We start from the raw sequence: 14,378 nt of genomic DNA on the forward strand, positions 1-14,378 counted from the left end.
AAATAATATACAGTGTAACACTAAGTCAGATGGTGATAGTCATATTTGGACTGATAGAAATTCATGAGCTCTAATCAAACACAGACGCCACTGCATTCAGATTTGGTTGTATAAGCTGTAGGGAATGCTCTGAGTAAGATGTTTTTATTTGAGACAGCTTTGCATCTTTCTGGCCCTCTGCAATTGCTGTATTACGTAGTGTGTGGTTTTGACTGTCTTAGGATTGCAGTAGACTTACCAGGGCAGCAGAGTTGCTTGATGCTCATACAGTGCCAAGTAGTACTGAGTTGGCATAGCTGGTGTTCATGGAACAGAAACTTCTCAGGCTGTTACCAAAGCCGAAGATTTACAGAGGGAAGGTGGGATCACGCTGTTCTTTGCTTTTGGGTTTTATTTTTTACTTTTTTCCAGGAATCTTCTTCAAATATGTAACTCTTGTGGCATAAGATTGGCAGCAGTTAGGATGACTGAGAAGGCATTGAAGAACTGTAAGAAAAAAAGAGTGAGGGTAGAAGAAATTATTTTATAGTGTAAGAACAAGAGACCTTCAATTCAGAAACACGGTTTTGAGGTTGATAGAAGGGAAATGTATTTAACAGTACATAAACATAATATCTAGAATTTGCTTCTTAGGAAATCTTGCAGTTTAAAAGCTTAGTGGGATTCTTAAAGTCTTAAGAATTCATATGAATGCCCTTCTTTCATAAGCTAACTACTTACTTGAGAATAACAAATAGTCTGTGTAGTCTCTGCACTAGGTTTAGTTGCACACTCTTTGAGGTAGCTTGTGCTATTCACTGTCAAATATCTGGACTAGGTGTCATTGAATGGGCAGTTTTATTACTCTGAAAACAATGTTGCTGGATTTTGGCTTCATGCAAAAATGCTCTTAGAATACCTAATTTTCTGAAAAGTCATAGAGTTCAAAGGTGGGTTTGGATTATGTGCTTTGATTAAAAGCAAAAGGAAATTGAAAGTACTCAGCAAATTTCTACTTAATCTCTTGGCTGTGCATATTGACCAGCTACTCTAACTGTATGTCTGTCATATTATGTGTAGAAATAATCATTCTGGTGTTGTTTGAAGATGTTAATGTGTAAGGTCTTGTGTTCATACAGAAAACCATTTTGTACCAACCTCTGAGATCATTGCTGTAGAAGAATCTGAACTGAACAAGAAACAGCGTAATTTTGGAAAATGGCAAAAAATGGCAAAGCCACACGCTTTCACAGGTAAGGCAAATGAAATCTCAGGATGCTTGTGCTAATTACTTTGTTGGAGGTACTTTAGGGTAGACTCAAACCTTCAGAATTTTTTTAAACAGAAACTATGTGTTTAAAAACAAGAAATCAACCTCCCCCAAAATCAAAAAATCAACCAAAACCTCCCCCAAAACCGAACAAACAAAAAACCCATCAAAAATCTGCCCATTTACATTTAAAGATCCATATTTTGGAAAATAAACCCCTTCCTTTAAGAACACATCCTGTGTTTAGTTAGTTAATGAAGTCCTAACTGATGTCTTGCGTTTGCTGCTGAATGACTCTGCAGCAGAATGCTTGCTTTCTACTACTTGACCAGGGAATCAGGAGAGGCTAGAAAAATGAGTCCTAAATATTTGGAGTTTTTAAAATTATTAGAAATCAGCAGAATGTGTGCATGCAAAGGTTTGTTGTGTTATTTACTGGATTCTTAAAACAAAGTGCTAGAAATTAATTTCTTTTTGTTTTGGGTAAAGAGTGCCAAAATTTTGTTACGGAGTACTTTCTTCACATTTAGTCCTCCAGTGATAATGATTGGTTACTGTAGATAGAAAGGTAAGGGTGCTTCTTGTCTCACCAGCCTAGTTCTTAATGCTTAAGAAAACCACAAATTTCAGCTTTATGAAATTAAATTCACCCTGCTGGTTACATGGGACCTGATGTGAGGGTTTGGTTTATTCTCTTTAGCTTATGGCATTTATATTATGTAGATATTGCAGGCTTTAATATGAGTAGAAGAATATATAAGCTCAATGAACTTTTGTGTAAGTGTGTCTGTAATCAGTTTATGGAAAATGGTTTGTATTTGGTTTAAAAAGAAGTTTGTTTGGGTATCTGCTGTAGTATAATGACCTAGAGCAAGTGTTTTAATTTGTTTTTTCATTTTGACTATTTATACACGTCCTGTTCACACTCCGGATGCTTCTGTCATTTGCAGAAATGTGTACTGGGTGCAATTACCACTGCTTTCCAAAGGTAGCTGTTTTGGAGATCTTTCTGAAATGCATTTGTCATTTCACAGAACTGTCTCATTGTGCCTTTTTTTAAAATAGTGTATTACGTGAAGAAAGCCCGAAATCACCGCTGGCGGTGTAGTGATGTGACGTTCTGGTGTGCTGATGAGCACTTGTGTAATGAGTGGATACAGGCACTGAAAGAATTACTTGAAATGCAGAGTAAGTTTGACTACGCTACTAACACTTGCAGCATCATTTTACAGGCTGCTATGTCAATATTATTTTGATATATCTTCTTTCTTGAACTCTTCAGAGCAGCTTATGCTCAGAAGTTGAGTGAGCTGAGAGTTGAATTGTCTCATTCTCCTTATTGCTATTCCCTAAACTGATTAGCGTTTTACTCTAATTAGTCAGGACTACAGGTGTCTTACAATTTTTGCTTAAATGTAAATTATTTTCACAAAACAGGGGCATGTTAGAAGCTTAGCAGAGGCTTTATGTGACTGTAGCTTTGGAGAAAGTAAAGGGCAGAGCTCAGAGATTTGAGGTACTCCAGCGATCTGAGGACAAGCAATTTTACGATTTACAGGTGGCTTTTTAGGTGCCTGTCTTGCCTTTCCAGTCCCTCTCATCAATGTGCCTTATGTAGTAAGAGTTCCCATTAATCATTTCTGGGACTCTTGGACATCTAATTGTTGGAAGGCTAAAAGTAGTTTTGCAGGAGTTACTCCTTAAAGAGTAACTCTTTGATAGATGTCAGGGAGGAGCAGGGACTGAGCAACTCCATGACAGAGGGGAAGTCAAGAATGACCATCGCACAGGCAGTGTCCTCAATGGCCTGGGTGCAGTCCCCCTGTATCTGAGCAGGGTGGGCAGAACAGGGGTGAGGGTAGCTGCAGTCCCGTTTACAGCCCAGATGACATAAGGTATCAGGTCCAGGCAGGAGCAGCAGGAGCTGGAACTGGAGGCAGGACTGGAGATGAGCTACCTACAGCGTAGGTCTGAAGTCCATCTGAGACAGGGCTGGAGAAGAGGCTGGATGAAGTATACTTATGTACAAGCAAATACTTCAGGGTCACAGAATAAAAATGGATGTTTAACAAAAAGTGTTCTTCTGAACAGGCATTGGAAGCATGCATCTTACTAATGTGTTTGTTTTGTGTATGTTACACAAATAACAATAAAGTATTCAATAAAGTATTGAATACTTTCAATAAGGTATTTCAAAAAATGGGATTTGTGCACCCATGTACCTGTTCAGAGGTGTTTGAGTGCAGGTGTTCATTCTGCCAGTAACAAACTATTTCAGAAAGGGTAACAGGTTCTCGGAGAGGGTGAGTGGCTGTTTGGGTGTGTGGCAGCTTTAAACCATTCAAACAGTCTAGCTTGGATGGATTTATTATGCAAGTGTGCTGACCTAATAACTGTTTTAATCTTTCATTTAAAAATACTAAGTTCGAATGCCACCTGAGGAAGTACAAAAGTTATAACAGGTCTTTGTGTTGCTCACAAGAAAGCAAGGCTCTAGGAGCAGCAAGCATTACCATTTTGTGTATCTCTTAGTACAGAGGTGCAGTGAAAATTATTATTGCCACCACCACTATAAATCCATAACTACTTGAACAAACTTGAAATAGTAATATCAAAGGTGTTTTCTGGGGGGAAGGGGTTACACTACAGGGCAAGCACTTGCTGTGCAGCATGTAGTTTTCTGAGTTTCTCTTACTGTGCCTTTATCACAGAAAGGAAATGCATTTTAACCACGTTATCAAAGCAAGTATGTTTAAGCAGATTATTCTAAAAGTATTGCTGTGCTCGCAAGTGCCTTTCCTGTTGCTGCCCCTGGTTTGTCTTTTGTCTTGTGTGCATGTGAGGCTGATGTCACGTGGTGCGAAGGTACCGCAAGAAAAATACATGTAAGAATGTGAGACACGGAGTCAGATGAAATGATACTGAATTTCACCCGCTCTCTTATTACCAATTTGTTCAATACTGTCAGTATCCTCAGTATAGTAAAGAGAATAGATGAAGTAGGTTTTCATAGCTCTCTGGTGAAGTGTTATGGAGGTACAGGAGTTAATAAAGAGTTAAAAGGCCTGTATGCTGTGTTCGCTTTGTGTACAGGTTTGATTTTGTATAGCTTGTTGAAGTTTTGGGTTGTGTACAAAAGCAGTGTACTATAATATTTTTCCTTACTGCAGAGTCTAGACCAAAGCAGTTGCTTGTGTATATTAATCCATATGGAGGAAAACGACAAGGCAAGAGAATTTATGAACAGAAAGTTGCTCCACTCTTCAGTCTGGCTTCTATCTCCACTGATGTTGTTAGTAAGTAATGAATATTTTAATTTCTTAAGAAACATGCTATGAACTCTTTAAAACATCTGTGAGTAGATTAAGTTCTTTCTAACACTTACCTTTTCTTACTAAGTGAAACTAAGTGAAAGACAGGGAATGTGTTCTAATTAAAGCATTGTTAACCAGATAAATGGCAACCTTTTATCCATTTTCTGTTTACTAAACTGAAACTTCTGGTACTTCTGAGCTATTTGAACTCTTACTTTATAAGATACTGTCTGTCTTCTCTCTTTCACTTTTGCTGTTAAAACCAATTGTTCATTTGCACAACTTTTTAGTGAAATATTTTTCTGTATATGCTGAAGTACATGTGTCTCAATTCTTGGTATAAAATGTTTTGAAACACGTTTTATGGGCAGGCTGGTTTATTGTCACATTGGTAATAGAATTATGATTATTAATGAATTAATAACATTTTTATAATTGTATATTATGTAGCATTTTATAACACTATTTTTATAGTAGTAATTTTTAACATGTTTATTTCTTCATAGTAACTGAACATGCTAACCATGCTAAGGACAATTTATTTGAAGTTAATATTAGTAAATATGATGGGTAAGTAAATTCATTTGCCTTTTCTCTATTTTCTTTTTCTTGCATGTAATTCTGTCATTTATTTATTCATGTCTCTAATGTAAAATTGCCTTCATTGTTCATATGTTTATTGCAGTAGTTGAAAATTCTGGGGCATATTCCTTTCCATAGGAGATTCATGTTTAGGAGTATCTAAGGAAACTAAACTGTCACAGTAAACCTGTTTGACACACAATATATTCAAGTGCAGTATAACCATGTTTCTGTGAGGTCTGTGTTCAAAAGATGAATGTGAGATTAATTCTGCTCATCCAGAAGCTGAGCATTCTGTGATAGCTCAAAAGCTACCTTGAAATGTTTGTGGTATAGGTGATCTTGACATATATATTTGAGTCCAGCCTTTGTGGGGGTGGGGGAAAACAAATCACCATGAAGTGTTTAGGACCTTTTCACATAGTTCCTCTTGCTATGTAGGGCTGTTCAAATACTGGCTATATCATTTGGCTTTATTTGTGTTTGTTCTGTTGTGGAATTACTGTTTTAAATGAAGACCTAACTGAATGGTGAAATCGCATTCCATTTATTAAATCTGCTGTAGAAGCAGAAATATTTTAATAAATAAGCTTGTCATTCCAGTTCCCAGTTCATGGCATGAAACATGCGATTGGAAAATCACAAAAATATATGCAGAACCTATACAGATAAACCCTCGTAACTACAGTATTTTAAGATAGTATCTTACTTACTGTGCCTGTTGACAGATACATTTAAACTGGTAAATTGCAAAAATAAAACACTACTTTGTCTTTTCAGAGTACTTTTGCTAGGGGAGCAGGTCTATATGCATTGTATAAATCCAGTGAGAGCATGATGTGGACAAATTGTGGTAGTTGAACTACATTCACAGGTTGAGTTCCTAGATCACCTGCTTTAAAATTATTTAACTTTAAGCAGTTTTGATTATACTGTGATTTTTCTTGATTTTTCAGAAGGGCAAGGAAGGGAAACTGGAATCTTGAAAAATCTTAACTAGCTAGTTTTTCATTTAAGTGATTTGAAATAGATAATACTGCCGGCTGGTGAAATTCCAATACAGAGCTAAAAAGGGAAGCAAATGGGCCCATGTCCCCTCCTAGTGAATTGTTTTTGACAACAAGTGGCCATGTTCAGTTGTAGTGGTACCTGGTTTTGGCAGATTCAAACAGTGTCTTATTGTAGGCATTTATTTATTTTTTGTTTTGGTGGTGGGTTTTTTTTTTTCTTTCTAACGTGATTGAGCTAAACAATTGACCAGAGAACTGCATCTTTTTAGAATCTCATGATTCTTCTATTCCCAGGCTGGGCCTTAATGGCAGGCAGCTTGTGAACTGCAACCTGCCTTTCCAAGCCTGATTTTTGTCCCTCATTTAAAAGTCTGTTTCTGTGCTGAACAGCAATGTTAGGAAGGAGTTCTTGTATTAATACACTGCTTTTTAGATAACAGATCATGTGGTTATGTGGAAGATTTTTTGAATGGCATAAATGCATGTGTTTCTTGAAGTTGGATTGACTGTTCTTACATACAGGAAAAGCTGCTTGGATTCCTACATCTAATTGTTGTTCACCTGTCTTCTTAGATTGGTTTTAAGTGGCTTTCCCATCATTCAGTGATGAGATGCTTCATTTTATGTCCAGATTCTTTATTTGGCAAAGCCATGCCTGTAATTTTGGAACTACATACAGGATTCTTAACAACTGCTTCACTGCTTTCCAAATGTATTTACTTGAGACAGCATATTTAAACCTTATGTGTGTGTTTCCTGCTTGTTCTTCGTTTCCCCTTGTAAGAATGTCTTATGGTGAGTGTATAATGTAATAGCTCAGTGATTGAACAGTTTCTCTTTAAAGACAGTTACTTAAAATATTCAGTTGCAATATAGCAGGTTTTGGTACATCATTGTGCAGAACAACTAGAGCATAGTGTAGTATTGTTCAGGTAATGACCATGTTTAGAATACGTTTCACATGTATTAATCACTGTGCTTCCTTATCCATATGCCTGTGGCACAAGCCTTTGTAAAACTGTTTCAGGTTCAGTATTTTCTTAGCTCTTGAATTAGTTGGTTGAGATTAGAAGGGACCATAGTTCTTTTAACTCTTTTGTCTTGTGGACTTGCTTCTCCCAAAGTCCTTTAGCATATGTGGTTTGCTTTTGTCTGGCTAAAAAGTCAAATACTAGACCATTAGAAAAAGAAACTCAGAATGTAAGAATCGCTCTAAGATGCTCTCTCCTACGGTAGTCCCTCGCTAGGCGCCTTCTCACAAGTGACTTGCACAGCGGTCATCTGATGTTTGCAATTAATTTGGTCATGCTGATATTGTGCATGTGAACTTCTCTATCTGACAGTAAACACCCTTGGTAGGTAGAGACATTCATGTCATTATCTTCTCTGTGCCTACCTAGATAGAGTATTTGTTATAAACAGAACACTACTGAGACAGCATTGCCCTTGAACTGACATGGAAATTTTTGTCCACTTCACCTCTTTCCTAGAGTCTGTAGGGGAAGATGAGAAGGCTAAAGTTGAGGAATAATGTAGTTAAGCTATGAGAAGAGAAATTAATTATAAAAATGAAAAACAAACATCCGTTCCTTCCTCCTTTCCCAGTCTCTTAGGTCTTGACTTAGAGTTGGACAGTGTATATTTTCAAGACTGTCCTCTGCATTCCTGACTGGGTTTTTTCAAGCTGTACTTCTGCTGAAAATACAATAATAAGTAAATTTAAGTCATCAATACATTAAAAATTAAATAAATGAACTTGTACTATGAAATTAGTGCTGATTCTACAGTATCTGTTGCTGACTATGTGGAAGAGTAAGTATTAGTTTATGCACTGAAAATGGTTGCTATTGATAACAGTAAACATCCCTAAATGTGTATACTGGGGACTACGTGCATAACTTTGTATTTGTCATGTGCTCCTTTAAAGTGTATTTGAATTAGCTTTTCAGTTAAAGAATGTTTATGCTTTTAGAGTTCAGGGTGTGCATTTGATCATGGTGCATAAAACGTGTACTGCTGTAATAGTCTTTTACTTCCCAGTATTTGCTTGGCTGTAGACTCCCTGCTGAGCTTCAACTTACCTGAGGGTCTGTGTAGCAGCTGCACCAGCTCTGACCTGAATTAAGTTTGCAAAATAAAGTTTTGCATCTGGTAACTTGGTTATGTAGATACAGGGCTTCTGTCTGTCTGCTGGGCTCTCAGCATGTTAAGAATAGCACGCAAGCATGCACTTTTCTGGTTTTTGACTTTCATGTAATGTATATCCCTATGAAATTAATAGTGTAAAATAGGCTTCTGCCTGAAGCCACACATACTAACTTTTCCCTTTTTAGTAAAGATACCTATTTCCATTTTCCTTACTTAGAAAGCTGTATGTACAGTCCTGTTTGCTGTTTTCCTTGTATAATGAATTTCCACTGATATTTGTCTGTCTGCACAGAGCAATAGAGGATAAAGATGTTTGTCTCTTTAGGTTGCATTACAACATTTTTTTCTAACGCTAGACCTGTCTAGGTGCACTTGCAGTTGCGTAGCTTGGAATTTTTTTTTTCTGCTTTTTGTTAATTGCCAGGTTGACTGTGGGCTACTATATTGTGTTATAATGGAGGAGGAGAGTAGAACAACTATTTTTGATGTGCCCAGTGCATGTCCTCGGTAGAACACTTGCTGTGTTGTTTATTGACTGTTAGTGTGCATTCTAATTTGTGTTTTCTGGCAGTGTTGTTTGTGTTGGTGGGGACGGCATGTTCAGTGAAGTGATGCATGGTCTCATTGGAAGAATGCAGAAGGACTCTGGCATAGACCAAAATAATCCCAAAGCACCATTAGTCCAGTGCAATATAAGGATTGGCATAATTGAACACTTGCTGTGTTGTTTATTGACTGTTAGTGTGCATTCTAATTTGTGTTTTCTGGCAGTGTTGTTTGTGTTGGTGGGGACGGCATGTTCAGTGAAGTGATGCATGGTCTCATTGGAAGAATGCAGAAGGACTCTGGCATAGACCAAAATAATCCCAAAGCACCATTAGTCCAGTGCAATATAAGGATTGGCATAATTCCTGCTACAATTTACTTTATTCATTTATTTTTTAAATTTCTTCTGGTTCACAACTTCTTGAATTTAGGCCTAAGTGGAAGATACGAGCAATGATTGCTATTCCATAAAGGCACCTAGCTAAAGCTGTTTATATCCTGGTATAATTATTGGTGACATGCAAATTTATTTGGGAAGGGTACTTTGTAAAGGAAATCAAATCTCTAACACACGGCTTTAGAGTTTAATTACTACTTTTTTTAGTGGCTTCCTGTGTGTTAATACAAGACAAGATGTTGACAGCAATACCTTTGCCCATCTGAGCACATTAATGAGTAAATTTACTGAACTAAGACTTACCTGATAAATATTTTTCCAGTTCCAAATGCTCCACAAATTTAGTTAGAATTGTAATGAGAACTTCCCACTGGTCTGGCAAAGTCCAAACAAGTGGTAAAATTTCTTTTTTAAATTTTTTTTCTTTTCCCTCACCTTCAGTTTTCATTGCAGAAAGCATAAGGCAACTACAGCTGAGGAACAGTACTCAGGTCCCAGACCAAGCTGCCCATTTTTAGAGGTGCTACACCTTCACAGTTCTTGAGCTCAGCTGCTTTTTCAGGCAATCCTGACTACTGTCATTGAGAGACATTTGAGAAGTCATTCTTGGAAATAAGATTTTTGATAAACTGAAGTTTTTTTGTTGACCATAGGCACTCTTTGGATCAATCTTCTGTTAAATCTAGTGTCCCAGGTGTTACCTCACTCTGCCTGTGTGGTCCCCAAGATTCTTTCAAAAGTGGACTGACAAGATGATTGTCTCTTCCAGGACTGGATTCAGTGTTGTAGTTCTTCAACAGCATCTGCAATTCTGAGGACTTTGTGGAAAGACAAATGGACAGTTCAGTGTCTTTTCTAAGCTGTTCTCTTGTCAGATGCTTGAGATTTGAATTAGAGAACTGGGATATGAAATAAACACTGAGCTTCTGACTAGAACTAGAATACAAACTCTACGAGAAATTTTAACCCAGGTTATAGAAATGCACCAAGTGAAATAGTATATTTGTAACTTTAGGCTTTAGGTGACTAATTTTATACTTATGTCTTTGGAGAATGTGTTCAAACCTGAATGGTCCAAATTGTTGCTTAGAAGAAGCTTAACCCTTTCAGTACAATAGGGGTTAGATATCTAAAAGTTGCAATGTGATTATCCCCTTAAGTTTTTTTATTTTCCTCATTAGCTAGCACATTAATGGTTCTGTATGACAGAATTACTATATTTAAGTATATTCTGATTTTTTTTTTCCCCCTTAAAGCTTTGTATTAAGATCAGTTTGTATAATAAACTTAGCAATAGAATTAAAAATGTTCTACCCTTCATTTCCCTTATTTGGGCCCATTTCTTGAACTAAAGATTTTTGCTTACATGGTTGGTTTCAGATTTTGCCTACTGGTGATAGTGATCATGAGAAGATACAATTGAAAAAAACAGAGCCTCAATATTAAAGCCATTTCTTTGTCCTTAAGAAATTGACTATAAACTTGTTAAAATTGAAAGATTAACCTTGTTTTTTCACAACTTCTTAATGCATCTTTTCCAACTGCAACCAAGAAGCATAATCTTCACTGTTATTTTATTATTGTTAACATGTATCAAGTCACTTTCTTCTAATGTACTTAAGTGTTTTGTTTGTTGTGCTTTGTCATTGTAGCTGTTTGCTATTTGAATGTATACTGCATGCTCTATTCCTTGAACTGACATGAGGTACAGCCTTGTAATCAGTGCTATGATTCAAATATTTTCTCCAAGTCATTATTCAGATCACTCAAAAATTATTTATAATGGCATGTAAGGAAGCTGGCCTTGAAGTTCTGTTAATTAAGTTTGTGGAAGTACAGAGGATAATACATATCTTGATCTGTTTGTATACTGTACAGCATTTTAAATGATTCATTACTGAAAATATGCGAAAGTGCTTAATTAATGAAGAAGGGAGTCGAAACACTGAACAAATCTTAACCCTTTCTTAACACATCTAACCATCAAAGGGACCTTAAATTCTGTATGAAGCAGCCAACGTTATGCATTGCAGGGTGGTCAGGAAGGCAGCATTGCAGGGTGGTCAGGAAGGCAGCAAGAGGCTGGTTTTTTTTTCATTTGGGGTTTTTGGGGGGTTTTTTTGGTTATGTGTTTGTTTGGATTTTTTTCCCAGGCCTTGGTGAAGCTGTTCTGTGTTCATCTTTGCTTGATGTAATGGAGCTTTGACCATCTCTTGACCCCAAAAAATCCCCTAGCTCCCACACAAGTGCAAGAAGTCAGTTCCAACATAAGTGAGATGCTTAAAAAGACTTTCCTAAAATACAGCAGGTCAAAAGGAATAATGAAATATAAATCATGCATGATGATTTTTTTTTTTTTAGTTCATTATACCCAACCTTTTTCTTAAAATCCTAAGAAATCATTGATAGATATAAAAAAAATCCAACTGATACTTTTAGTTTAGAGATTAAGTTCTAAAGCTCTGTGAGTCTTCTGATACATGGAGACAGCTGACCCCCAGGACAGTAACCTGGGGTAAGGTGACACTGCATCATTGTTTTTGCCTTTTTTATCACTTAGTTCCTAATGTCAAGCTGCGTTAACAGAAACAGCTTGACAACACACAGGTTGTGCTTGTGATCGAACAGTGTCTGTATTCAAACTAACGCTTCATTCAGCAGACTTTATCTTGGCTCAGATACAATTTAATTGTGTAAAGGTTTGAAACTACAGATGAAATTTTAATGCTAAACTCATCTGTATGATCATTTTTGAGTAATTAGCTTTATTTCTTAGGCAGAATCCCGTTGTACGGTCTTTTTTACAACGTTGGATGATACTTGTAAATCATGATTCTAACTTTCTGAGGCAAGCCCCTGCTTGGCCCCTTTTCTTTGGACAGATGTGTCTGTTTCCAGACAGTCTTTTTTCCTTAGTGTGCCTTCTAGTTAAAAAATATAATTTATTCTTACCCTTTTGGGAGATTTTTATGAAATAACATGTTTTTATTGACATGGATAAAGGCTTCTACTCAAATGGCAAGTTTAACTTTTGAATTTATCTTAGTTGCAGCCACTCTTCAAATATGCTAGTGTAAATTGACTGATTGCTGTTGTAAACAGATTTTCTGTTAAGAGTATTTGGAGGTTGTAGTAATCTGGCAGAGTTTTGCACTGCAGTGTGGTAACTACAAGTCAGCACACCAAGAAGCTTTGGTTTAGTTATTACTTCCTCTTAGTGCCATCTACCCTTAAAAACATATTCAGTCATAGTTTCACGCTGTATTCAGAGTGGTAGCGTGCCTTCGCAGAACTTAAAACCAGAATCGTTTATCTTATGACATGTGGCACTGAAGTTTCATCCACATGTTTTAGTATTAAAATTATACCCTCTGGAATAGAGCAGAAGTAATTCATTCTTACTAAGCCTGGCACAGAACAGGAAGACAAAGCTGTCGACTGCTGTTGGAGGACTCCTTAGTAAAAGAGAACGGATTAGATTAAACACTCTTAGAATCTCAGCAGGTAGAAAAAAAAATCTGCTTCACTCAGTGCTTTGGCATTATGTGAATTTATTTATTCTTCCGAAACCCACGTCTGCCAGCCTACCTTGGGGATAGCGGAATAAAACTTCCAAGCACTTGGGAAGATTGACTGTAGATACGAAGTGTTAATTGCTGTAGTGATTTAGGCCTCTAGTGCACTTGGATTCCTCTCACTTCTGTTGTGGTCAAGGTATGAACTCTTTGTGTAGGACTGAAGCATGCACTATGATTATAATGAGCATGTTGATGTGTAGCTGTAGAAGTTGAGAAGCCTGTCCTGTCTTTAGCATTCTTATGTGAAGGTAGCATAGAAAAACGGTGGAAGATTCATTCACAGACTTAAAAACCAGATGCAGGTAAAATCATGAAGTGTGACTGGACTCATACTACTGTCATCCAGGCTGTGAGATTTCTTTTTTTTTAGTGACTGATATGTCCACAGCCATCTCTGTTTACATAATGTGTAATATTTAATGATCTTTGCAGATTAGTTAGCATCTTATTTTAAGGTTCAGTATGTCCAGTTTGAAATCTGCAGTGCAATATTTTGTGTTCCTACTTCACCTTTTTAAATTCACTATACTACTGGAAGTGGCAGCCTTAGAGCTAAATACTGCACTTAATATGGTGGGGCTGCTACCAAGACAGTTAAACCAAGATCACTTTTCATGGTGATGTTAATTTCATGTCTTAGATTTGCTTTTATTGTATTAATTCCATTCCACTGCACTGTGGTACTGTGTGCTGGTTTTAGTTGGCTGAGTTACTTTTCCTCACCGTAGCTAGTATGAGGTTATGCTGTGGCTGTGCTGAGAACAATATTGATGGCATGTTAATGTTGTTAGTTGCTGCTTTGGAATGTTTATTTCAACTCAATACTTTTTTTTCTTCAGTTTCTGATACTAGCCCTGTGTTCCCAGCTGCTTCTCTACAAGAAGCTGGGAGGGTCGCAGGCAGGAAAGCTCATCCATACTGACCAGAGGGCTATTCCATTCTGTGAAACACCATGCTCAGTATTGAAGTTGAGGGTTAGGCCAGAGTTGGGAACACTCTCTCTCCCTCTCCAGCTCTGGCTTTCAGTCGGTCTGTAATTCATCTGGTTTTACTCATCACTTTGGTGGCTCTGTGACTAATTTAAAGCTTGTGAGGTGATGTCTGAGCACTTGTCTACTCACAAATATCCAGTAATATTTGCATAAAGTGGAAATCTGATGATTTAGTTGTACTTTATTCTATGTAGTGCAGTCCATCACTTCGATTTCCTTAATCTTGCTTTAGCAGAAATGTTTTATGGGAACTACATACTCTTTAATATTTTAAATACATATATATATATAGTTGATTTATCCCTGTGATTAATTAAAAGAAAGGATTTCCTTGATAACTTTTAAATCATTGAATAATTTAAAAAAATTAGTGTTTAAATTTGGGGAGGGAAAGAATGTAGAAGAACTTGCCTTTGACAACTGTGTGGTGTGTGATACCTCTTAATAACACACACACTTAGGGGAAAATGGGTAATGAAACAGGGCTTTAGTCTACATAATGTATTGTAACAATTCAAAGTAATCCTAATTGTTTTAAAGTGCCCTCTACACAAGACACTCT

The 14,378-nt window shown here is 36.9% G+C and overlaps 1 protein-coding gene across 1 annotated transcript in view; it reads left to right on the plus strand.

Moving 5' to 3' along the window:
• Positions 1-1,118: 1,118 nt before the first annotated feature.
• The window catches only part of CERK (ceramide kinase), a gene marked incomplete at its 5' end in the record, with an annotated part of 31,047 nt that continues 17,787 nt past the window's right edge, over positions 1,119-14,378 (plus strand). Inside the window, 5 exons of the mRNA XM_010152157.1 lie at positions 1,119-1,232; positions 2,315-2,437; positions 4,420-4,545; positions 5,070-5,133; positions 9,075-9,217. Coding sequence (XP_010150459.1) covers positions 1,119-1,232; positions 2,315-2,437; positions 4,420-4,545; positions 5,070-5,133; positions 9,075-9,217 — 570 coding nt within the window. The remainder of the gene's footprint in view (positions 1,233-2,314; positions 2,438-4,419; positions 4,546-5,069; positions 5,134-9,074; positions 9,218-14,378) is intronic.

Source organism: Eurypyga helias, unplaced genomic scaffold, assembly GCF_000690775.1.
Source record: "Eurypyga helias isolate BGI_N326 unplaced genomic scaffold, ASM69077v1 scaffold4245, whole genome shotgun sequence".
Classification (NCBI taxonomy): domain Eukaryota; kingdom Metazoa; phylum Chordata; class Aves; order Eurypygiformes; family Eurypygidae; genus Eurypyga; species Eurypyga helias.